Source organism: Opisthorchis viverrini (assembly GCF_000715545.1).
Source record: "Opisthorchis viverrini unplaced genomic scaffold opera_v5_96, whole genome shotgun sequence".
Classification (NCBI taxonomy): domain Eukaryota; kingdom Metazoa; phylum Platyhelminthes; class Trematoda; order Opisthorchiida; family Opisthorchiidae; genus Opisthorchis; species Opisthorchis viverrini.
In genome coordinates, this window is record NW_008751749.1 from 316,960 (window position 1) to 342,601 (window position 25,642).

General features: G+C 43.7%; 1 protein-coding gene across 1 annotated transcript in view; it reads left to right on the forward strand.

Annotated features, from left to right (window-relative positions):
* The window catches only part of T265_05122 (hypothetical protein), a gene marked incomplete at both ends in the record, with an annotated part of 73,154 nt that overhangs the window by 36,559 nt on the left and 10,953 nt on the right, over positions 1-25,642 (forward strand). Inside the window, 8 exons of the mRNA XM_009170046.1 lie at positions 423-1,577; positions 3,447-3,599; positions 6,984-7,139; positions 9,699-9,881; positions 10,896-11,567; positions 17,021-17,238; positions 19,608-20,361; positions 23,728-23,990. Of these exons, the coding sequence (XP_009168310.1) occupies positions 423-1,577; positions 3,447-3,599; positions 6,984-7,139; positions 9,699-9,881; positions 10,896-11,567; positions 17,021-17,238; positions 19,608-20,361; positions 23,728-23,990 (3,554 nt within the window). The remainder of the gene's footprint in view (positions 1-422; positions 1,578-3,446; positions 3,600-6,983; positions 7,140-9,698; positions 9,882-10,895; positions 11,568-17,020; positions 17,239-19,607; positions 20,362-23,727; positions 23,991-25,642) is intronic.

A 25,642-nucleotide genomic window follows, 5' to 3' on the forward strand; every position in this document is an offset into this window, starting at 1 on the left:
AGTAAAACGTTCTTAGTCGACTTATCAGATGAGCAGAATACTGCTGGCGAGTATCGCAAAGCCGAGTCAAAGCGGGAAAATTTGTTCTCCTTACATTGTCTTTCAAAGGAACGAATTCATTAAGTGGATGAAACTTCTCCCATTTAGGCTACAGTGAACGGCTATGTCCTGTGCATAAAGCTTACCCTGTGTCTGCTTTCTTCACGTGCTGGGTATCAGCGAACGTGAGCAGCGGCACACTGGAATGAAGAAGCTGAGGTCTCACATAGAAATGGTTCTGACTGTGAACATTTCAGTTTTCAGGCTGTTCACCACACGGCCACGTCCCTGCATTCGACTCGTTTCCTTCTTCAAGTAAACGTAAAAATTCACGAATGCTGGTTGGCTATTGTGAAGGTCAATCCAACTGTGTTTGATTTCAGACATACCAAGAAATACGGGATCAACTGAATTTCGATTTGGAACATATGGAATCCGGTGTGGAGAAACTGCTCGAAGCACAAAAGTCTATCGATGAACTTCGTCGGCTGATGCTGCAGAAAGAAACCGAATTGGAACAGGCTAACCTCGATGCGAATAGAGTGCTGGGTGTTGTGAAAATGCAGGCACACATAGCCGAACAGACTAGAAATCACATGCTGCAAGTGAAGGATAGACTTGAATCAATAGTACATTGCATCAGTGTGGATCGTATGGCGGCACGTGAACAGTTTGAGGCCGCAAAACCTGCACTGCAAGAAGCTGAAGAGGCACTTAATACTCTTCGTCCGTCTGATATAGCCACACTGAGGAAACTTCAAAAGCCACCACATTTGATTATGCGCCTCATGGATTGTGTCATGATTATGTTCTACTCTCGTCTGGAGCCAATCAGAAGTGATCGTGAACGGGGAACGTTCTCGACATCGTGGAACGAAGCGTTACGTCTTCTGATGAATCCCAACTTTCTAACCAATTTGTTGCAATACCCGAAGCACCGAATGAATGAAGAAATAGTCGACTTACTGGAGCCTTACACAAGCGCGCCAGACTACAACATTTCAACGGCCAAGAAGGTGTGTGGGAATATGGCAGGCCTGTTGCAATGGACCCTATCCATGGTTCGTTATTACTGGGTTAGTAAAAGAGTAATTCCTTTGCAAGACAATCTGGCCGCTTTGGAGGCCAAGCTTGTCAAAGCGAAAGCAACTCTGAAGGCTGCTGAATGTACTCTAGAGGAAAAAACGAGGTTGCTAGAAGAGGCTCAAATGGAGTATGAAAATGCGCTGGCAAGGAACATGCGTCTTGAGGACGAAACTAAATCATGCTATGATCGGCTGAACACCGCACATGCTCTCATCGATGGCCTTGGCAGTGAGCTAAATCGGTGGACCTCAAAAAGTGTTCAGTTAAAAACGGAAATGGAAGAACTAGGCGGGGATGTACTACAAGTTGCTGCATTCCTTACCTACTGTGGAGCTTTCAATCAGTCGTATCGAAATCGCTTGTTGACTAGTTGGCATTCGGAGCTTATTAGACAACAAGTACCTCATCGATCCAAAATGGATTTGATTTCGTTTCTTGTGGAGCCATCGGTTGTGAGTATGAAGTGTTTTACTACTGCGGTTATGGTTCACTCTTGTTCGTTGACTCATGTTGCACTGTGCATCAAAACTGACTTCAGCAGAGAACGGGTTAGGGGTAAATCGCCGTGACATTGGTTAGTTTTGCCTTCAGCAAGAAAAACACGTAGAAAAACCTGACATAATCGGTTCGAATTTCCCCAAAGATTCTTGAAATCCGCTCTTCTAATGGAACAGCGCTACCTTGATCCTTGCTTTTCAGTGTAGGCTGGATTCCTTTCCAAGATGAACTAACGAGCTAGTGTATATCCAATGCAGTGTCGGGTCAAACAAGGTGGCCGCATGTATTTTGTACTCTTGAACAAGTGACTTGAGGTTTCCGAAACTATGTATTTACACAATGGAAATCGGTCACGAATTCAGTAAAAAAGCAAGCTGAGTGTTAGCTTACGGACATTTGCGCTCTGAGCTGGACGTGATTAGCCGAAAAATCAAGAAATACTGTTAAGGTTAACGGCTTTTCTTGCAATATACAACCAATGTCAACAGTTCCAGAAAGGTAGTACCCAGGCGATATTTCTGAAATGTTTTTGAGCGCCCCACAACCGAGGGGGAGTTCCTCATCGGTATTGTGATAAAACTACAAGTTGTTCATTTCGGTAAGAATAAGAGTCTTCTCTCAGCAAAGCCCTGCATATCCATATCGAGCAAAAGTTGTTCTCATTGTTACATCTCGCATACATTGATGTGAGGCTGAAAAAATTATGCTCGCAGGGCCATATTGCAACCCGATCTACCAATATTTTGACAAATCCTGTCATAAAAGATTGCTCTACGATTTTCATAAAGGAAACTACTCACAAGGTTGCTGAAAACTCTTCGACAGCGCATGACCGGTTTTGCCCTCCTTGGGGCTCATCAGGTAGGCGCAGTCCCCGAGTTTCCGTCAAGCTTATGTTCTACTTGAACCCGAATTGGACTTTTTTCGAGGAATACACTCATTTGCAAATGAATTTAGTTTTCACGAGAGATTCAACTGAATCTCTCGCTCTATGATTTTCGCGTAATTATGAATGACCCTGACTCTGAAGGGTCATCGTTAACGGTAGTCAACAGTAGTCCCAGTAGTTGGATTGAAATACTGAAAGTTTAAGTGATAGAATGACAATACTGATCAATTTCCAAAGTGTTGCTAACATAACCGCAGTCCATGGATCATTCAGCAAAGGTTAAGTTGCGAGGTTTTAGACAGGTGCCAAACTACAGAACTCTGTACAAGTCCGCTAGACTCCCAGTTGACCGAGTCGGACACAGTCACTGACAAAACTAGCACCTACGTGTTAGCGAGAGACTCACCTGCTGAATCTCTTGTTTATGATGAGCTCCAAGAAGGGCGAAACCGGTCGTGGGCTGTCGAACAGTTTTCAGCAACTTTATGGGTAGCGCATTACGTCTATACGTGTATCGCGATATCTCGAATATCGTACAAACTGAAACATAAGGCGGCCTGGTGCAGCACATTCAGTTGCTTAGGAACATCGTAAACGAGAGGTTCAGCTGGGTTTCAGTTTAGTCTCCCGCTGAACCAAATTTGTTTGCAAATGAGCGTATTCCGCTAATTCCGTGCAATTCAGCTCCAAGTAGGACTGATGAGCCCCAAGAAGGGCAAAATCGGTTATTAACTGTCGAAGAGTTTTCAGCAGCCTTACGAGCAGTGCATTGCGTCTATACCACCTAGGTATCTTACTTGTGAATGGGTTCCAAGTCAGACACGGTGGAACATTTGCATAAAATGTGTTAGCTTTCCAGTTTGGACTCTCATATAAATGTATTGGATGGCCATACAATTTGCACGTTTGCACATATCTACCCGTTGTTTTTCAGTTGAATGACTGGGCTCTACATGGCCTGCCCGTTGATGAAGTGTCTGTTCAAAACGCGGTAATCACAACCAAGAGTCACCGGTACTGTCTGATGATAGATCCTCAAGCCCAGGGGAAGACTTGGCTAAGCAGTTTGTACGCAAAAACTATTACAGTAAGTCTTCCAGTACATGAACGCTCGAAGCTTTTATAACCTCCAATTTTGCTTCTGGGATCTCAGTGAAAGTACACCGTCCATGATGATGATAACGATGATGATGATGATGATGATGATGATGATGATGGTGATGATGAACGATGGTTTGATGATGGTGACGGTGTTACGTTTGTGAGAGCGTATTTTACATCTTTTTACAGTGTGATCAGTGACAGTCACAATGACGCTGTAGTATGCTGTCTAGTTAATTATGAATGCTTTAGTCCTTTGTGTGACTGCTGCATCTTTGAAACTCCTTGTGTTTCGCAGTAGTGTCCAATCATGGGAACTCTGAATTCATGCAAAAAAATCACCAGACAGTTGGTGTGGCATTTTTAAACACGAGTTTTGAGGATACACCCAAGTCAAAGCAGCGTTGTCAATTAATCCAAGAAGCAGGTGTGTCTTTCGTCTTAAGTCTCCACAACAGATGTGCCGGACGCAGAATTGAACCACTTGGAAAAGAGTAAAATCCCAGAAAAACTGGATAGTTCATACTGAGCTGCATCCAATGCAACAATTAAAAAGGCCTGCCGTTCGATTTGAATTTGAGGTGAGCAGGTATCTTTACTAGAATACCTCTGCCAGAGTTAGTAGGGGAAATCTATTCTCAAAGCTCAGTTTATCGGAGGCGTGTTTTTAGGGAGACCCTTATAAACATCAACATCGAGAACTCGGTAGGATTAGGCGCGCACCTGCGACATTTCAACAAATTGTGGAAGCCATGCCAAGCACTTTGTCATTCTCTGTCCCCAACATCGATAGCGTCATCAATGCTAGTCCTTCACTAGAAGACAACGAAATGCATTTGGGCAGACTTTTTAGTGGTATCCATCAATAGGGGTTTATCCAACAAGCACAGAAGTGTAAACGTTCTTCACTCAAATTAAGGTACGGTGGATTGGCCATTCATTCTCAAGGACGTCATCCTGATCTAGATTTATACCTTTGGCATTGAAAGCTTTCCTAGAACGGGTAATGGACATAGTTACAATGATGTTTAGCGTTTGTGAATCATTGTAACGTTTTTTTAACAAACACGTATTAGTTCTGAACACCGCTTGACATGCAAATACACCTATTGATTTTGATCACTGTCATGACAGCCTGAGTTCGACAGAGTGAAACATATACTGTCATCTTAACTGTGAACAAATTGTGACCCATTAATGTGGAGGATGACGCTTCTGTTATCAGCATTAGAGCAATCACGTTACATCCATTGTCGGAAAGCGGTCAAGCACCGTAGCACTCTCTGACGGGAAGTACAGTGGGGTAGAAAAAGGAAGCATGGTTCTGATTTTTTTCGGTCAAGAAATTGTACAAGATATTACATAGACACGGGCACAGAACATACACCGTTGTTCGCGATATTTTCTCCTCCAAAGGGCACACCTGCCCACACTGCCAGTGATTTGAACGGTGGGCCACCTTGGGTACAGTTCTGGGTTCAACTACACTGATACTGGTAGCTTTGACCACACTGATACACCTTCCATCCGCATTGCACGGGATTTTAGCAAACAACCGGGTCAAATCTAGTTACCCATGTCTGGAAGAGGATCCGACCAAATTTTTCAGGGCAGTACTTTTTTGTTTATTGCGGATGAATATTCAGAATATGTCAGAAATTCTCCACAATCTCTGAAACTATTACAACCTCACTTTCTAATCACCGGTTTGATCAGATTAGCTTCCAGGAAATACTTGTAACTGCTGAGTATTAGGAGAACCAGCTTCGAACGTAACGGGACTACATAACTGCCAATGGAATAACCGTTTTTCGTTGAGACAGATTTCATTGGTTGTTTTTCACTCGGCCTTGAGAGATGAGTTGTGTTCTTAGTATGAGTTATGACCGCATGTAGGCGACAGTGATCAATAGCGCAGCTGGCTCACACGTTCGTTGACTCGCGCGCATTAGGCGATCAGGTGATTATCCAGACCGGGGCTCACAGTAATAGGAAGGCGTTAAGGCACTGTGGTCCACAACACTAAGAGATGACAGTTTACATCAGAACAATTTTCTTGACTCTAAATATCGTCGGTGACCCTACTTGACATTCGCAATCCGGAGCGCTTTATGCCGCTCTGCACCAAACGTAACCGCACCAAAGAGAGTCTCGGCAGCAGAATTCCTCAGTTTGTACTAGCTCACTCAGTCAGTCCGTCACATCCGTGAGATGAGAGGCACGCAACGTAGCGAGTATGTCATTGTGATCTAGCTACAGAAGGACAGAGCCCAAACTTGCATCTGTCAACAAGACGGATGCACCCGAGGGAAGTTAACGCCGATGACTGCACAAGATGACTGCGTCCTGATTAAGATCGCTTAATTGATGAAACAGCATCGGTAGCTTATTGCTAGAAATATCAATTTTATGCGGTCACCACAGGAACAAATTTATCCAGTTGACCGGGAGATTAAAATTGCATCCATTTGATGTGGTGGATGATAACATGGATCAGAGCCATTTGCAGGCGGTTCACGTTTAAAGTACTTTATAAACACTGACTTGGTCATACTGCCTAGGTGTTGTTTCGTTGGCCATTTAAACTGGTAGAATGAGGTTTGATGAATTTCGAAAATCGTAACACCTGCGCACATTTTTGGGAAGCAAACGTTCATTTAGGTTAGGGAATATACACTCATCTGCAAACTAATTTGGTTCTTTCGAGAGACTCACGTGGAACCCAGCTGAATCTCTCGTTTATGATGTTCTCAGGCGACTGAATGTGCTGCACCAGGCCGCCTCATGTTTCAGTCGCTACGATATTTGAAATATCGCGATACATGTATATTTGTAATGTACTACTCATAAGGTTGCTGAAAATCCATCGACAGCCTGAGAACATCATAAAGGAGAGATTCAGCTGGGTTCCACGTGAGTCTCTCGAAAGAACCAAATTAGTTTGCAGATGAGTGTATATTCGCTAATTTCGTGCAATTTGGTTTCAAGTAGAACATAAGGTTGACGGAAACCCGGGGACTGCGCCTACCTGATGAGCCCCAAGAAGGGCGAAACCAGTCGTGGGCTGTCGATGGATTTTCAGCAACCTTATGAGTAGTACATTACACATGTTCATTTAGGTTTTTTTGTTAAGTTCACCCGAAGATTTATCATGTTCTCTTCACCGGTAACGGACTACGGAGTATTATAGGTTTTAGCGTTTTGGAAAGCATTCGTCTAGAAGTATCACAGGAATCAGTACACTTTTTCTTAAGAACTTAGTTTCACAATCTTTCAGATGAAGAGTTGCTTACTTACAAAACATCGTCACTTTCATACATGTGAGGGTGCCATAGCTGAATAATGCTCACATTTCATATGTGCTTCTCAGGTGACTTCAGTCAATGACCACGCGTTCACCACTCAACTGGAAGATGCAATGAACTTTGGTATGCCGTTGCTTATTGAAGACATTTCGGAACAGCTGAGCCCCATCATACTAGCTCTTCTAGAGGAAAGTGCTACACAACTTGAAGCAATCAAAGTGGTGAGTTCTGAACTGCGTTCCCCGCAAGCTCGTTCTATCTGCTTTTGACTCATTCACTGTACACTATGGATAAACCGTTGTACCTTGTCTTGTCGGGTTGTGCTAGAGGCGAGTTGGCCCAAGTGGTTAGAGCGCGAATTTACTGACCGGAGGGTCCGTGGTTCGAACCCGACCTCTACCTCTCGACTTCCCCTGTCTAGGCTTAGGCAACCTGCCAGCATTCCAGCCCTCGTACTTCCTTCAGGTGGCCCGGCAGTTAGGCACCGGTTGGGTGTTACAGCTGACCGACTTCGAGTTCGTGCTGGCATGGGATGTCATGGAAGTGTAGAGAATTCAAAAACTTAGGCAGCCTCCAGGTGAAAGTATTATGTACTTGTTAAAGAATGGCTGATAGAACATTTTTTAAAACAGAAATATGTGGTCGTCTAGAGATAAAACGGTCGTTTTTTATCTGTATACAATCAAAGTGCAGGCAGGAATGACGGTGCTCATATAAGTTGGTCATTTTACCTCCGTGTGTGCACCTTCTGCCAGGTCTTGGGTTCCGATAACTTGGATTTTAGGTGTGTTTGCCCGTTTCAGTTCCTGTTCTTTAAATTGAACGGTTTGCTCACTTCAGGGAATGTATCGATGCCTCCATACAAGATGCAAACAACGGATTTTCTCAAGGGACGTTGGTATGATGAAATCAAAATTGGGAGCGAGTTTAATTAGATTCTGCTTGAGATACGCAGTGAAAACGGAACAGTTGCACAGTGCTTGACAGCCCACGCTGAATTCACTTGGAGGGTGAGAACGTCGAGAAGTTTCCTGACTATATAAAACGTGTCAGTAAAGTATCCATCAATGATGTGATGGCGGATGATGTGATCCACCGGCGGGTTGCGAGGTCATTCTAACGGATTTTCCCAGCAGGTTTCAGGAGCAGTAGCTATTTGGACTGAAGCGGGCTTAAGCTTGCCATCCGATACCCCTATCAGATACGGTCTTCTCATGTGTACGATTCACCGCACCCTGTATACATTTTGATCACATTCCGCAATTTAACCGACTGTATAGGTGATCAGAGTCCAGGCCATTGCAGAAAAAAGAAGCCGAGTTCCACAATTCCACCCTTGGTTACTGATAGAAAACTTATCTAGAAGCGTCCGTTGCTGCTGACTGCAACCATCAAAGCATCTAGGTGCTGTGCGTTATCTGTCGTGATCTGATCCGAAGCAGAGAATCAGACAGCCGATTAGTTGATCGAGTGGAAAGGAAGTACATATCATAGCTGAATACAGGAGACCATGGAACGGATACTCTCTTGTAAATGTCTGGAATGTAGCGAGACATGTTTAAAAGCCGAGATAACCCTTGACACTCGTGTTTGAACAGGCAACTTGTCCTGAAAGGATGAATGCCTTAAATCTAGTCGGATGGTGCCACTGGACAGCCTTATTTTGTCATCTCATCTTCTAATTCGTGTTGTGAGACAAAACCGATCAGCTTACCTGCGAGACTGCTAAAACAGACCGTTGTTTCAACACCAGGTTCCCTGTCGACATCGTGCCATAGAATTACGAATACTGAACTAATTTGAACACACCGAAAAAGCTGACGATACCCTTTTGCAATGATACCACCATGCTGGATCGCCGAGCCGCAAAAGCTTTAACTCTCCAGAGTTTAAACTACCACAGAGACCATGGGAAGTGGGCTCGGCTAGACAAAACCTAACTCGGACAGACATCCAGGTTATCTGGACTCATCAGAGTAGTAACGTTCTGTTCGATAACTAAATGAAGTTCACTTTTGGTGGATGCAAGGGAAGTTAGTTGTGATGTGACGACCACAGAGATGTCATTTTTATCAGTTGAGGAACTAGTGACAAAGGGTTTTGTGATCGTTTGCACGTATCTTCTCAGCATGCGCACTGAGTGAGTCGCAAACCTGGATACCGTAGCAGTAGGCAGCGTTTCGTTCTGTTTCATGGCATCTAGTTTTTATTCTAAATCTCAACCTCATTGAGAACTTCCAAAGAATTATAGAAAGCCAAGTTTATCAAATGTGATACCTAGACGTGAGTTACAAGATTCTCTCACAGGGATATTAAGACAGATGGATCGGAATGTCATTCAGATACCCCTTGGAAGTATGCCTAATCGCTGGGTAGAGTTTGTGGCGTAGATAGTTCTGTCACCTCTGACGGGATCCTGAAAGTCCATTTCTCCAGGTAATACCATGTTAACATACGAATATGTTTTTTGAACGTATTTATTATATATCCATCAAAAAATTACCGTCCGACTGAATAGGGAAGGAGATATCTTTAAAAAAACAGATTTCACTCTAGGATGAACAATTACAAAGGACTTACCTGGAACAAATAGTGCTAAGTTCACAATGATGATTTGCTTTTCATGAAGAGGGATTTTCAATTAGTTTATTATCCTTTCCGTGCTTTTTCAAACGATCAAAGTGCTCAATAAAGTTTGCTTTAAACAAATTTCTAGGGACATTTGATTGCAAAGTGGCAAATATTACGTATATAGCTGCATTATTTACCTGAGTAAACAGATTACTTTTGGAGACAAGCAAACTCTGGTGGCCCAGAACTTCAGACTCTACCTTACTACGCACCTGTCGAAGCCCAACTTTCCTTCGGACGTCGGCTCTCGGATGACTATTATCGATTTCAGTACCACGCTAAAAGGCTTGGAAGATCAGTTGCTGGCTCGTGTCATTAACGTGGAAAGAGCAGTGAGTGTGGTGGAGAGGCTCCTGTTTTGTTTACCGTTTGTCTGTACTGGTGTGACTGACTGCCACCGTTAGGTCTTTGTGATCTACCCTCGGCTAAATTCAAAGCCCTGAGATAGGTTCATAATGAATGACGTTCTTACTACTCTAATTCACAGGAGATAACCGAATGCTAGAGGCGTTTGCCTGTTGTGGTAGGCTGTGAAAGTAGCTCCGTCGAAGCATATTATCGAAACACTACTTGTGAACACGAGTAGGTTGACAGACAACTAAGTGCTGTGAGCTGACAACGCGGGAACTTCGAAGCTTCTAAATTGGCTTCATGCTCTGAGCTCCCAAGGTATACCTTTGGGTGAGTCCATCAAAATAATTCCGGACAATTACATCACATCACCACATCACGTGAAGGAACATCAGTTGAATTCGAATAACCTATGGTTGTTGGTCTGTTCGCCGAGCTTGGCAGTTGGATTGCAAACATCCCATCACCAGTCGAGGTGAAATCATCAGTGCAGGGTTGAGTGGGTGAATTCCTCTTCTTCCGCCTGTGATTATATAGCTTCTAAACAGTATCTGGTAGTTTTGGAAACGGTCTTCGCGTAGTCTAATTGGTCTCCTGTGAATCTGACGGGGTCTCAATCTCCTGTGTCTGGTTGGTTCGTTGGGCGCATTCAATTCGGCATGTCTGGTTGTTCTGTTGTGATTCGGCCGTCTTCTTCTTGCTTTGTGGTGCGAGTTTGTTCCCTTGATTGGTTAATTCGGCGGCTTTTTGTTTTTAATGATTGTCTTCGTTTGATCCAAGTGCGAAGTATGAGGGTGTTCGAAAACTCGACAGTATTCTCGTTAAACACTTCGCGCATAGATTAATTCGGCAACTTCTCAGTTGTTCTCAATTCCTGCAGTCAATACATCGGTCACCACATTGATTTTGCACATCAGGGGGTATACTCTCTTTATATGCTTTGATTTGATTGGAAAAATATTTCCCTGAGTTCCCTGAAATGTTTCACACTTCAGAAAGTCGAAAGGGCACGACTGGAGCTGATAGCCGATGTGGCAAACAACCGAAGACTAATTTCCAAGTTGGAACACGATCTGCTGCATCATCTGGTTTCATGCCAAGGATCGCTGGTCGACGATATGAATCTAGTGGGGGTTCTTCGAGCTGCAAAGGATACCGCTCAGACCGTCACCAAGCAGTTAGCTCAGGCAGCCGATACAGAAACGGAAATAGACGAGGCTCGTGAAGCATACCGAGCAGTGGCCGTCCGAGGCTCGCTCATGTACTTCATACTGGCTGAACTGTCCATCGTGAACCAGATGTATCAGTTTGGGCTGCCCCAATTTATCCAGTTGTTTGATAACGCACTGCTTCAATCCGAAAGATCCCCAGTCACACAGCGGCGCATAACAAACATTTTACAATATATGACAAAATCAATCTGGCGTTTTGTAATGCGTTCGCTTTTCAAAAAAGATCGTTTGACGTTTACGCTGATTTTGGCCATACGCCTCCAACAAAATGTGGGATCAATTCAAAATTCCGAAATGGATGTCTTGGTTAGAGGCGGATCGATGTATACGATTGCCGACTGCCCAGCGAAACCCGCACGATGGATTCCGGATACCGCATGGATAAATTTGAAAGCCCTCTCTAAAGTGCCAGTATTCTCGGGCCTAATGCAGCACGTATGTTTTTTGCTTTGTTGATTTAAACGTTCAAGTTGTCAGAAGACCAGTAGCAAATGTTTATTGTAGTGACTAGTCTCAAGTTGGTTGAATGGCTAAGGTATGGATTTACTGATTGTAAGGTCCATGGTTCGAACTCAATCTCTTTATCTCGACCGCTGCTGTCTAAGTTTGAGCAACCTGGAAGTACTCCAGCACTCCTGCCATCTGGGCACCGAAGAGGTGTTACAGCTGAACGATTATTTCATTACTATTAGTAATCGAAGAAAGTCCAGACATAAGGTAAACTTAGGTTGCATTACAGATCCTTGGCAGGTGGTAGCCGCGTAAGCAAAATTTGATGGGAAATTGTAGCGTTTGTGACGCGTGATCTAGTGAATGACCGCTCCAGTTTCATAGGATCTACTCGCATTGTAACCATTCATTACGATTTCGGGGATTGCTTCATTGAAAGGATAGTCAACATCAGACCAAGGGATTTTTCAAAATTCGTTTTTATTAGATTAACCTGTCGAAAAATCGATCCAATGGTTGTTCAAGTGGTAAGAGCGCGAATTTACTAACCGCAAGGTCCGTGGTTCGAACCCGACCTCTGCCACTCGACTTCCCCTGTCTAGGCTTGGGCGACCTGGCAGTATCCCAGCCCTCATGCCTCCTTCGTGAAGCATGGCAGCTAGGCATCAAAAGGGTGCTACAGATGAACGCTTATTATTATTATTATTATCACTCCATCTCCTAAAGTATGCCGTTAATTTTCATTTTTATTGTCATTTTCAGTTCTTAATTCATGTTAAAACACCAATATTTATTCAAGTGTACTAAAATTTCCAGAGGAAACTGGGCACATTTACCACAGAAGCGCCCATGCTAAAAAATGACTGACAACAGTTGGCAGTGCTCAGAGTATGTCCTTTCAGCTGCATTGGCAGTTTCAGTGCAGTGAAGTCTAGCTTGAACGCATCAGTTTTGGCGCGAACAGGGTGGTAGATTTTCCAGTGCTTTTAGTGTCAGCTGGAGACAGTCCTTTCCCTGGCTTTGTTATCGATCGAAAAAGCAACAAGCATTTTACCTCGTTGAGAAATCAGGCAAACTGGAGGAAACTTTTAGGTCAAAACGCGTTCTTCACAGTTCTAATAGAAGCTACGCCCAGACGTTTTCCGGTAAACTCGGTAAGGCAGTGGAGGTGAAATGGTTGAAAATTGCCATCTTGAATTAAAAAAACCTTCCGCCGAGCAAGAGACTAAACATTAGCAAATGTAAGCAAGGGAGAGATACTACTCACACATACAATCGTCGCCAAAGATTTGGAACCTTATGATGCCCGATTCGTCACCTACCTTTCTCAGGCAGTTCAGCGCATATGCGTTCATCCGGTACTTCTTTCTTCCCAGACCCGCGCAAATTGTTTAACTAACCGAAATGTAGTCCACTCTCCTCTGATTTGCCTTCCACATATTTTGGTGCTTCTTGTAGCGGAAACCCCCCCGATGGATAGTGAATTCGCAGCACCAAACTTGCCCTGTACATAGATCATCCCAGAGTGAAGCAAGTAACTCAGCCAGTGAGCTGAGGTGCTGCAGTGCACTATCTCGCCATCATCATCGTCCGCACTAACACACCGGTACTTCGTAGTGGCACGTGACCGCCATGCACTACTGGGAAGTGGGTAACAGACAAGTAGGTGGTTAGTATGAAAACTTCTGTGCCCTTGGGGACCCTTGAACCGTACTAAAGCAAAGAAATTTAACTGTCATGCTCCGGTCACCATTGGCCTTGGTGAATTAGTGTCATTCGCTGAGCTCACCCGAAGTAAGCTCACCCGAAATAAGCTCAGTGCACAAGGAAATGCAAACTGTATTTGGGATTTTTAACTAGAAAATGACAATTTGTGTGCCGTTTGCAGCATTTTTCATACGGTGATGGGTTTCAAGTCTCGAAGCCAGGAGGATCACGTAGACCTCAGGCAGAAAGGAATAAAAATCCTGCAGCCCACTTTCATTTAACATTGCTGCGTCATGATCCGTACAGGCAAACATTCCGCCAGCAAAGTCGTGGGACGGAAATGAACGCCTTCGTAGGCAGACGCTTGTTAGTCGTGAGTAGTACATCCCAACTCCAGCAAAACCTGCTTAGTCTTATTTACCCCTCTACCGTTATCACCAACAACGCCGGTAACCGAAATCCGTGAACTCGTTTATTCCTTACTATGTGTGCATACTTGCAGAACAAACAGATCTCGAACGTAGATGTTCACCAATGGAGAATGGCAGGTGTTTGAAGCTCAAAGCCATCGCATTGCGCCTAACAAGATAAACATAATTCGTTAATTTAGCTACTTGAACGTTGTGAGTAGTTTAAATTTGTTCCCAGTTGTACTGGAATCCTCGTCCTGCTTGCTACGGAGTTTTCCAACCCAGCAATCTCAACCGAATTGCCAAGGGTTCACATAATCCATAGAAGAATAATCAACTTGTATTTTGGAAACCATGTGGGTTTCACGAAATAAATCCCCAATTCCTGCACCTCAAAGGAAATTGGATCGATGCACGAAGTAGACTTGGAAAAAATAATTACGTGGTCCACATGTTAAGTGAGTATGAAAATTGAGAAGAAAACACTGAATTTATCCGAATGTAAGCACAATTAAACAAAAGTGTGTCAACAGTATGGGAAACTATGGACTTTAATTACGGGGAAATTGTGTCCGAACGTCGACCCTTGATTTTTGCATGGTTCCCAGAAAACCATAGTTTGACGTTAGCCCTAAACTAATGGCCGTGGAATTTGTGTATGCTATGACTCGAGCAAATTTACTACTAGAATCCGCTAGCCGCTTGAAATCGGCTTCTACTCTGAGGTTCTTCATCATCGTCTGGCACGGTTACCTCATCTGTTCGGTCACACTGCAAGAGCGGTGAAGTTAAATCCCAACTCTCTCACAAACACAAAGGTTTGTGTGTCGCTATAGTCTGTGTATCTAATTCGCACGCATGTGTAGCTCTATGAGACAAAATGCAACTAACTGGTCGGGTTTACAAGAGGCACGCAGCTTGCGAGATTATGCGTCTGAGAGCATTGGAGCTCAGGTAGATTTTTCGAAAAATGAGTTTAACCTGAACTTTGTCCGATTGAGTGCTCAAGGTGGAAGTAAGTATTTATGTCTTTGTTTTGAATTCAAGTCACCTCTGACTGTCATTTTGCAGGACTAAGGCGTCGTCAGATTTGCAGTTACTTGGTTGGTTTTCCTCTATCACCGGAAGGCGTGCAAAAAACATCCATAAAGTTCTCCGAATCTATCCAGAAATCAGTCACTACAATCAACTATTCGATCTGTTTGTCCACGAACACCCGAGAGATGACCTATGGCCCAACTGAGCACTACTCCGTCCAAACAATCTGACAATCTGCAGAACAGTCCTGTTGCAACTTTTCTTATGCCATCATACTTGACGACGCAGCATGGTATTTACAAAACGTCTGTCACTTCCAACCGGAGGTGATATGTTCTACGCGACCAACAACTACACATTGACTGAACCAAGGTATGCTAAGCATTTGGTTGGATTCAACCGTGAGAGACAAGGACACCTCAGTGCAGACAGGGAATGTGAACAAAAGTCACCCCTGTCAATCGGATGACACTACCAAAGATGAAGCACCTGTAGTGATACAATGTCATTTGTAGATAAACTTTACCGAATATATGTTGCATCTCATTTTTGAATGGCCACTGTGCGCCGTCATCAAACGATGTCACGAGAAGCTTTGTTGCTACCGTTGAAAGAAAGAAGGCCCTCGCTGCGGAGTTATTTATTAGAAAAGTTCAACTGACCAGTCACCGACTATTGGACAGGGAAGCAAAACTCTCATTTGCGTGTTATTCACAAAAACTGGACATCCATCTTCTCCTGAACGCGTCTTCTTGAACTGTCCTGGATATTCATTGATTCCAAGCATTCATTGCTCAAATCCAGGCAAATGCTACAAAGCGACTCCATGAAGTCCGCAACAGATCTCTCTTTTCAAGAGACGCAAAGCGAATTTATAAGAACAAAACATACTACTCGCATGCCTCTCCATCAGTAGCATCGCCGTTACACCATCCTTTGGATTTTGAGAAATTGTCACGTTTTGATACCCAGTTATGGGTTTCAAGCTTTCGTACAGTGGCTGAAAACAAGTGAACAAATAAACCATGTTGGACCATATTAAAAGCTTGTGATTATAGTTGGTTCGTGATTCATTCGAAACCAAATCCGTATATACATGAGAGTTAGTAATTGATCAGGTGGCTGTTGATCCGTTCTCGGCAGCTTATTTGCAAGCGTTGCGTCACCATTCGAGGAGATATCTTCAATGCGTTGTTGGTTGGGTAGTTCCCCTCTTCGTGCCTGCGTTTATATAGTTTGCAACGAGCAGCCTTTGCTCTGTAACCTGATTGGCCATTGACAATCATCCTACTTAGATTCTGGTTGGTCCGATCTTAATCTGTGTTGCGTTTTGGGTTGTATTTCTTGCTCCTTACGGTCATGCTACTGTTGAAATAGCTGTGTATTGTAGTCTCTTCCAGCTGGCCCGTTCGTGCTCTGTATTACGTCACGGTCGTCTTCTCTGTTTTTTTATTGGTTTGTGGTGTACTTCTTATTTTTAATAGTCTGTTGTTCTCTTGATTTCTTCCTCGAGTCCTTGTTCGGCTCCGGGCTTTCGGTTCTGGACTTCCTTTATCCTCAGAAACTGTTAGACAGGATCGATATCAATGCGTTTCTTTATTGCTTCATCACTGATGATGGAAAACCCACTAATATCTATAAGGTGATAGAAAGGCAGAGCCGGAATTAAGCCTACAAACTTAGTAAACCCGACTAAATCTATAACTGTTGCGTGATTTTTCAAAATCTTGCTTCATTTCACCAACTAAAATTTATGGATTCTATTCGAAAATTTCATACCATAAGTTGTGGTTCTACGTAAACGTCACGGAGACACTGGACGTGACCGTGGTGTGACGGTTTGCGCACTTCAGCGATCCATTGAGCTATACTGGGGAGTGTCCCCGCGGCCCTCACAGGGTCTCTCACAACAGGGTGGTCAATGGTCAAATGTCTGACGAACACTGTCTCCTGGCCCTCCAGGTTGGGGGTGGGAACATGTGGCGACTCGTTCCGCGGAAATGGTAATGCATTTGCATTTCCCGCCAAACACCGCTGCCTTGCGGTTAAGCTTTTGAGCCAAAGACTTTGGTTGAGGACCCTAATCGTCCTCCTGTCTAGACTTGGGTGCCCTGAAAGTATCCCAGCCCACATACAACCAGTACGGCAACGAAGCAGCTATGTTGGGCACTGATGTCATGCTGTCAATGATGACGATGATGACGATGATGATAATGATAATGATGATGATGATGATGATGATGATTTTACGTAATACATTCATTCCCCTTGTTCTGCACTCAGATCATTCATCACGAACGCCAGTGGAAACAATGGTATGATAGAGAATTTCCAGAAGAATTCCCCATCCCTGCTCCATGCGAAGCAGAACTTCGACCATTTGCACGTTTGCTATTGATCCGCTGCTGGTGCCTGGATCGGTTTCTCGCACAGGCCAAAAAATATATTAGCCAGGTGCTGGGACCCAGTTTCGCTGAGGATGTGCTATTGCAACCCGAACAGTGAGTTTGAAACCTTATATGAAGATGTCTGACCAATTCCATCACTGGAGCGTGACGTTTGTTTTTTTCACGGTCGATATACTGTTACATGGTCCACGGCAGTTTCTGACAAAACACTTTTCAAATCTATTGATATCACACTACTCATAAGGTCGATGAAACCTCTGAACAGGCTACCTCCGGTTTCACAGTTTTTGAGGTTGTTCACATCACCTAACTTACTGGAATACCCAACTGAACTAGGGGTTCGTTTGAATTCTAGCCGAGCCGCCCGCGGTTCACAGTTTATATCAGTTCACAAACTAGTATTTTTCTCAACAAACTTTCAAGTGAATTAATCGGTGCTTGATGAATTTTCTTCAAGCAACTCTTTCCGCTTTCGAGCACGGAATTATCCAGATTACGTACGGTAAGGCTTGTGACCGATTCTTCTGTTCATGGTTCATCTATTGCGGGGTGATGGCATTCTGCTTGGGACATCTGGTATGGTAAAGATAATAGATAATCGTTCAGCTGTAACATCCTTATGGTGCTTAACTGCCATACCACCAGGAGAAGAACGAGGACTGGGATACTGTCAGGTTGCTTGAACCTAGACAAAGGAAGTCGAGATGCAGAGATCGGGTTTGAACCACGGACCTTCCGGTCAGTAAATTTGCGCTCTAACCACTTGAACCATCTCGCCTTCCATCAAGTTTCTCAAACCACTCAAGTCCAAGAATGTTCAAATTCGGACAGTCAGTGAAATAACGAGTTTCTGATAAATGCAAGTTGCAAGCTAACTTGCCAGTCAGTATTAGGGTATTTCCATTTGCAATTTGTGCCCGTTGATTCGTGAATGATACAATAGGTGTCGGGATGCAGAGATCGGGATCGAACCACGGACCTTCCAGTCAGTAAATTCGCTCTCTAACCACTTGGGCCATCTCGCCGCATCCGGTATTGTGGACAGCATCAAATTCAGACAGCCACAAGTTTAATCGTGACATCAAGTGAGATAGCGTCGTCGCCGGATGGATGTGTGATGGCAGTGTGATCAGAGAATCTAGTTCACCAACAATAGCTGTCGTAAAGTTACTCTCTGTTTTCTTTGGAAGTGCAAGGACAGAATATATATTCTTATTTTTTTAGGAGACTACAGAGTTTAGCGGCAAGTGCACCGGAAAAAAGGCCTCGTCGAAAGGGAATTCCGCTTCATAGTGGATATCTGAACAAAGCGGTTTGTGTAGAGTTTTCTCCCGCGGACACGTGTCCGAATGCTTTGAATGTTTTCTAGAGACGTGGTGAAAAGTGAATCTGATCGGACTTACTAATGTTCACCGAATCAGGCGGTAGTCACCGCAACCTGAACAAATGCATCGAGTCATAGAAGCAACTTGGTCATAGTTTTCGGGATATATATATATATATATATATATATATATATATATATATATATATTCACACACGATCATAAATTCTACAACCGCCACAATTAGCCTTGAGCTAACAGGAGATTCAGCTGGTCACCAGGTGAATTCCACGTTGATATTCTCTAACCAAATGTGCTGCACAACAAGCAAACTAGTAACTATTTCCAATTACGCTAAAAATGGTATTCAGGTAGAGGATAAGATTAACGGCAACTCGAGGATTTCGTCTGCCTGATAAGGCCCAACAATAGGAGATCGGTATTGGATAGTAGAGGAGTCTTGCAACTCGTTTCGCATGAAGCAAGGTTAGAATTTATACTTTGTGAGATTGCTATCCAATCCGACCGACAACGTGATACAACTTGCAACATTAAGGTAACTGGTAGTTTTTTCTGATGCAGTTACCGAGCATCGCTCGGTAATGAAAGGTTAGCAAATCATTTGGTGTTTCGTTCGTACAGTTGAAGAAGAGCTCTAACAAGAGCGAAACTCGAGTCCAGTGCTTCACCCCCCCCCCTTTGGTGTGGATTCACATAAATAATTGAGCCAGGACAGGAGGACGAGTGTTCCAAACGACAGTGATGTGAAACTGAACAATACACCTCCCGCAAAACCCCCACATGCATCAACATTCATACATGTCAGGTATTCCAAAGCTCCTTGGAAAGAGACTGTTTGAGAATCTCTACTCTTTTTTCATTCTAAAAATGCGATGTGTTTGCATAACTTGGTTAAAAATCAAGTACTTGTAGTCGTGCTGAAGATGTCGCATCAGATGAACAACAACAAAGTTTGTAGATTTGTTGCTTTGGTAAGCCACAACAGGTTCTTTTTTTCGAAAATTGAAACCTCACATGGAATAACAGACCCCTTTCTTTCTCACGTGCACTTTACTTACCTGTACTTTTTAATTCGCCTTCCACTGCAAAAGCCACCTTCTCTTATTATGACTGCCAGGTTAGTACAACAGTCCGCCCGCTGGTCACCAATTGTGAATTTCCTGAGTACAGGTGCAGACCCAACAATGCTGATCGAACAGTTGGCACGCAAGCAGCGAATTTCCCTTCAGACTGTGTCCATGGGAGAAGGACAGGATGGCGTGGCGAGAAAAGCTGTTCGAAAAGCCATGCTCGATGGCACTTGGGTCTTACTACAGAACTGCCACCTCACCCTAGACTATATGTCAGAAGTCTACAACGATGTGACCGAACTGATACCGCGTACGGTTCTTCTGAATCGAAGGAACACTTTCTCAAGTGCCGAAAAACCAGACGATTTCCCCGACTTTGCCACAATGGATTTGTCCACATCAAGAAAACGTACACAAAGCACGGATAATTCCAGCGTATCGATCCAGGATAGTTTCCGTTTATGGCTTACAACTGAGGTGCACAGTCGATTTCCCGCAAATCTATTGCAGATTTCCATAAAGTTCACCAATGAACCTCCCGAAGGAATTAAAGCCAGTCTGTTGAGAACGTACGGAGATGTTACACAGGATTTGTTGGACTCATGTATCAGTGCCGAGTGGAGATCTCTGCTGTATACTTTGGCTTTTCTCCACTGTACGGTGCAAGAGCGGAGAAAGTACGGATCCATGGGTTGGTCACAGCCGTACGAATTCAATCAGTCGGACTTCAATGCCAACGTACAATTTGTGCAACACCATATTGACCAGATAGAGTTTTCAAGACACACGACAAAGAACAGCGTGAGTGGGATAGGCATACTGGGGACGACAAAGTTTGATTTGTGTGATAGTTCTTTCGCGCTTTGTTACCGCCTTCTTCCTGGCGGAAGTCTAGGGTCATCAACACCACAGAACCCTATGAGAATCAAACGGAAGTCGAGTGATTGCAAATGTTGCATTTGTTGTATACACCGAGAAGAGGCATGTAATTTGCTCCTGGTTTCCAGTGGGATCAAGCCCCATTTATTCACGGTAGATGGTGTTTCTCTCCAAGTGCTCGGATAAGTAGGTGAATCCACGCAGTCGCACGTAACGCATGTGTTATCCCTAGGATTGAATGTATACTGATTGTCTTAAATAAGCAGTGTGAACTTATGTTTTGTATACGATCAATTTGGTGCACTGCATAAAGTATGAAGAGTTTTGTTTGAGGTCTGAATGAACAGTGTATCTTGAAGTTGGTCCCCCACAACATAAGCTTCGTCGCCAGCCCTCGTTTGAACAATCCACTTGCCTGTAGTGAGTAGTTTGTAAAATGCTGAGGAAAGAAGTTGTAAGCCAGACCAAATGCGTCTTTTGTGAGAGGTCTTCGCTGGAGATGCGAGTCAACCTCGGCTTGGGTGACGCATGTCCGCAGTATCATGGGTGGGTGGTACTGTTTTCTTGGGATCACACTACAGTAGGGGACCTTTATAGTAGATGATATCTTCATTCAACCCGATTGGATGTAGGTGAAAGATGAGACAATATTTGGTTTGAGCGATTTACTGGAAATAAGCGGTACACATTTTCCTAGTACGATACTACTCGTGAGCGTGGTGAAAGACTTTTACTTCAACGAATGGAAGTTCGAAATCGGTCAGGCGCTTTCAGCATCAGCTGTCAACGATTGAATGTCGCCTATGCTACCTACCCAGTCTCAGCTTCTATTTTAAATTCCTTCTAACATTAGAAGCTTTATTTGCTTTGGGACTCCTCTTTGCATGTCACTGGTGCTTAAGATGTGGGCCATAGAGCCAGTTGAACACGTTTGTTTTCTGATGCGATCGCTCTAAGTGTGCCTGCTGTGAGAAGCAACTTGACCAAAAACGGACAGTAACATTGCACCGTGTGCAAAGCTGTTAATATGTTACAACTCTCTGAAGTTTAGGTCCGTTGGGCTGGGGACGACAAAGTTTGATTTTTGTCATAGTTCTTTCGCGCTTTGTTGCCGCATTCTTGCTAGAGAAAGTCTAGGGTCATCACCACCACAGAACCCTGTGAGAATCATACGGATATCGAATGATTGCAAATGTTGCATTTGTTGGATACACCGAGAAGAGGCATGTAATTTGCTCCTGGTTTCCAGTGGGATCAAGCCCCATTTATTCACGGTAGATGGTGTTTCTCTCCAAGTGCTCGGATAAGTAGGTGAATCCACGCAGTCGCACGTAACGCATGTGTTATCCCTAGGATTGAATGTATACTGATTGTCTTAAATAAGCAGTGTGAACTTATGTTTTGTATACGATCAATTTGGTGCACTGCATAAAGTATGAAGAGTTTTGTTTGAGGTCTGAATGAACAGTGTATCTTGAAGTTGGTCCCCCACAACATAAGCTTCGTCGCCAGCCCTCGTTTGAACAATCCACTTGCCTGTAGTGAGTAGTTTGTAAAATGCTGAGGAAAGAAGTTGTAAGCCAGACCAAATGCGTCTTTTGTGAGAGGTCTTCGCTGGAGATGCGAGTCAACCTCGGCTTGGGTGACGCATGTCCGCAGTATCATGGGTGGGTGGTACTGTTTTCTTGGGATCACACTACAGTAGGGGACCTTTATAGTAGATGATATCTTCATTCAACCCGATTGGATGTAGGTGAAAGATGAGACAATATTTGGTTTGAGCGATTTACTGGAAATAAGGGGTACACATTTTCCTAGTACGATACTACTCGTGAGCGTGGTGAAAGACTTTTACTTCAACGAATGGAAGTTCGAAATCGGTCAGGCGCTTTCAGCATCAGCTGTCAACGATTGAATGTCGCCTATGCTACCTACCCAGTCTCAGCTTCTATTTTAAATTCCTTCTAACATTAGAAGCTTTATTTGCTTTGGGACTCCTCTTTGCATGTCACTGGTGCTTAAGATGTGGGCCATAGAGCCAGTTGAACACGTTTGTTTTCTGATGCGATCGCTCTAAGTGTGCCTGCTGTGAGAAGCAACTTGACCAAAAACGGACAGTAACATTGCACCGTGTGCAAAGCTGTTAATATGTTACAACTCTCTGAAGTTTAGGTCCGTTGGGCGGAAATAAGCAAAAACGATTGCTACCGGTGTAACTGAGCATCATCTACCGTGCAATCCACATCGTTGTGGATGTGCAAAATCGCTTCGAATCACACCAAATCGATTCAGGAATACCACAGTCCAAGTAAACCGATATTCGAACTTTCATTTAATCATGTTCCAAACGTGCTGGAGGACTGGTGTAACGGTAGGTGCTACTGATGAGGCATGCGAGTAGTATACTCTCTTGTAAATTCGCTTGAAAAGTGAGATTTATTACAGAATTTGTGGAGTCGCTTTGTAGCATTTGCTTGCATTTGAGTAACAGTCAATGAATAACCTGGAAAGTTCAGGAAGACGCGTTCAAGGAGAAGGTGGAGATTTAGTTTTTTAAACAGATGCATATGAGAGTTTTACTCTCCTGTCCTATAGTCTGTAACTTTTCAGTACATATATAGTCTAGCCATTTCAATCTCCATGGACAGCGTCGGCACATACATTGAGGTAAACCATATCATGTTCTTCCTGGAGCTGTCTACCCAGTCTTATAACCAGTTTCACTTGGTTAATAGCCGGTTATCATCACCTGTATTTTAAATCAAAGGTACTGAGCTACAAAGTCTAGAGGTCTGACTTTTGTCACACACGCCGATCCATAGTGATAAAGTCTGTCTCATAAAACCCTGTTTATTTCCCGATTAGATTATGTATCCTTTGGAAAATCTTTCGTATTTACAAATCTTTTGAGGGGTATTTTAGAGTATATATATAGTCTAGCCATTTCAATCTCCATGGACAGCGTCGGCACATACATTGAGGTAAACCATATCATGTTCTTCCTGGAGCTGTCTACCCAGTCTTATAACCAGTTTCACTTGGTTAATAGCCGGTTATCATCACCTGTATTTTAAATCAAAGGTACTGAGCTACAAAGTCTAGAGGTCTGACTTTTGTCACACACGCCGATCCATAGTGATAAAGTCTGTCTCATAAAACCCTGTTTATTTCCCGATTAGATTATGTATCCTTTGGAAAATCTTTCGTATTTACAAATCTTTTGAGGGGTATTTTAGTCCTCGAGGGTGACTGTTCTGTGCACCATTCAATTTTCTTGTTTCATTTTAGACTTTGGATTGGAAGTGCCTACGATATATGATTGCGGAGATCCAATACGGTGGACGCATAACCAATCAATATGATCTACGTTTACTAAAAACTCTGACTCAGACGTTCTTTCACGAACGCATGTTTAGTTCGGACTATCAGCTAGCGCCCAACTACCAAGTGCCCCAACTGAACACGATAGCTCAGTATGAGAGCTTCATCCAAGATTTGCCCAGTCGAGACTCATCTGAAGCCTTTCATTTGCATGCGAACGCAGATATCGAGTAAGTACTGGACATCGTCAACTCAAGGAACAAAAGGTCAAATAAGCATCAAAAACAGCATCAACTCATTGTACTTGTGTCTAATTTTTTGGTGTTTGAGAACGGTTTCAACCACGTAGCCAGTCGAATGGATTATTTTAAAGGGTGAAACGACTGAAAGCAGTCTGACAGAAGGCTTAGTTTTAGTGGTGACCTCCGTAAAATCCACGATACCCCGTGAAATTCCATTTTGAAAAATTTGCGCGAAATACAAGTCCTGTACGTTGGGGTCCACAGGTGCAAAATCATCCCGTTAAGAATAATTATTGTTAGCTCTGGCCATGAAACATTTGATCGCACAAAATGGAAATTCTTATGTAGAATGTGTCATGTTCAAATGCTGTTGAAGGCGAATTTTAAGCTTTTTCAACCCCCTACAACATTAATTGGTTGAAAGTAGTCAAGACTTGAATTTTTCAAACAGGATTTGTCGGGTTTTTGGCCTCTGGAATTCTTGTGATTATAAACAATGGGCAAAGTAAAATTGGAGAGGTGAAAAATTCGAAAGTTACCAAGTTCCGTCCATGTTTACTTGCAGTCATCCACATCATCCATCCTAAACCGTGGGCCAAAATGCGAGACGGCGATCAACCGACTGCAGTCAGTACCACTGACGAGAGCTTATGATGCTTTAGGTTGCCTCTCTGGGATAAAAAGAATGTCTTATTCCCAAGCTGACATTCGCCCTGATAACAGGTATTATAAAAGATGCTCCAGGCGTTCATTTGATAGCCCGACTGGCAAATGAGTCTACACTCATGTACGCGTAGTCCATGCAACAGTTCTACCAATAGGAGTGCCCGATCGAACAGCCAATCATGATCAAAGGTCACTCCAGCTGGCGAGAGACAATGACCACGCACACACGCACCACTACTCAACGCGCAACCACTGACGCACCGCTATGCTCCACTCCTCGCGCCAACGACGGACTGATGACGCCATCTCGATTGATGGTGAACCCTCATATTCTCGCCTTTTGACTCAGCAATGATTGTGGAGGACACAACACCTATGATCATCAGCAGCTTATCCCGGCCGTTGTTTTTATCGGTTAAGCTAGTGACCTCATACTTTGGACACCGAACTTTCTAATCAATTCGGTGAGCCGAACCGACAAGCCAAAACAGTTCCTAGGATACCCAGTGAGTTTGATTAGGCCACTTCCTAGGATAGTGAGTTTGATTAGGCCACAACTAAGGAAGATATTGGCTCCAGTATCTAGACCCAGTAAGGAATGGATTGGCACAGCAGGCAGTCCATATAAAGCAGGAACATCGGAGGTTATTCGAAGATCGTTGAACTTGGCCAACATTCGAGTATACAAAATTAACTGCAAAGATTACGCTAAGGTTTACATCGGACAAACGTCCGGGGAATAGAATTGCACAATTGGTGAGCATAAAAGAAGGATTAACAAACCACCAAGGAATGCAGAAGAATACCGAACGCTGGTCAAAGACTAAGCGATGCGATGACATGCCTTAGATACGGGACATAGGATAGATCTCGAGAATGTGGAAGTTTTAAGACAGGGACTGCGATTCATACCACAGCTGCTGATGGCCGAGGCGGTCGAAATCACTAAGCATCACAGCGTGAATAGAATCGAA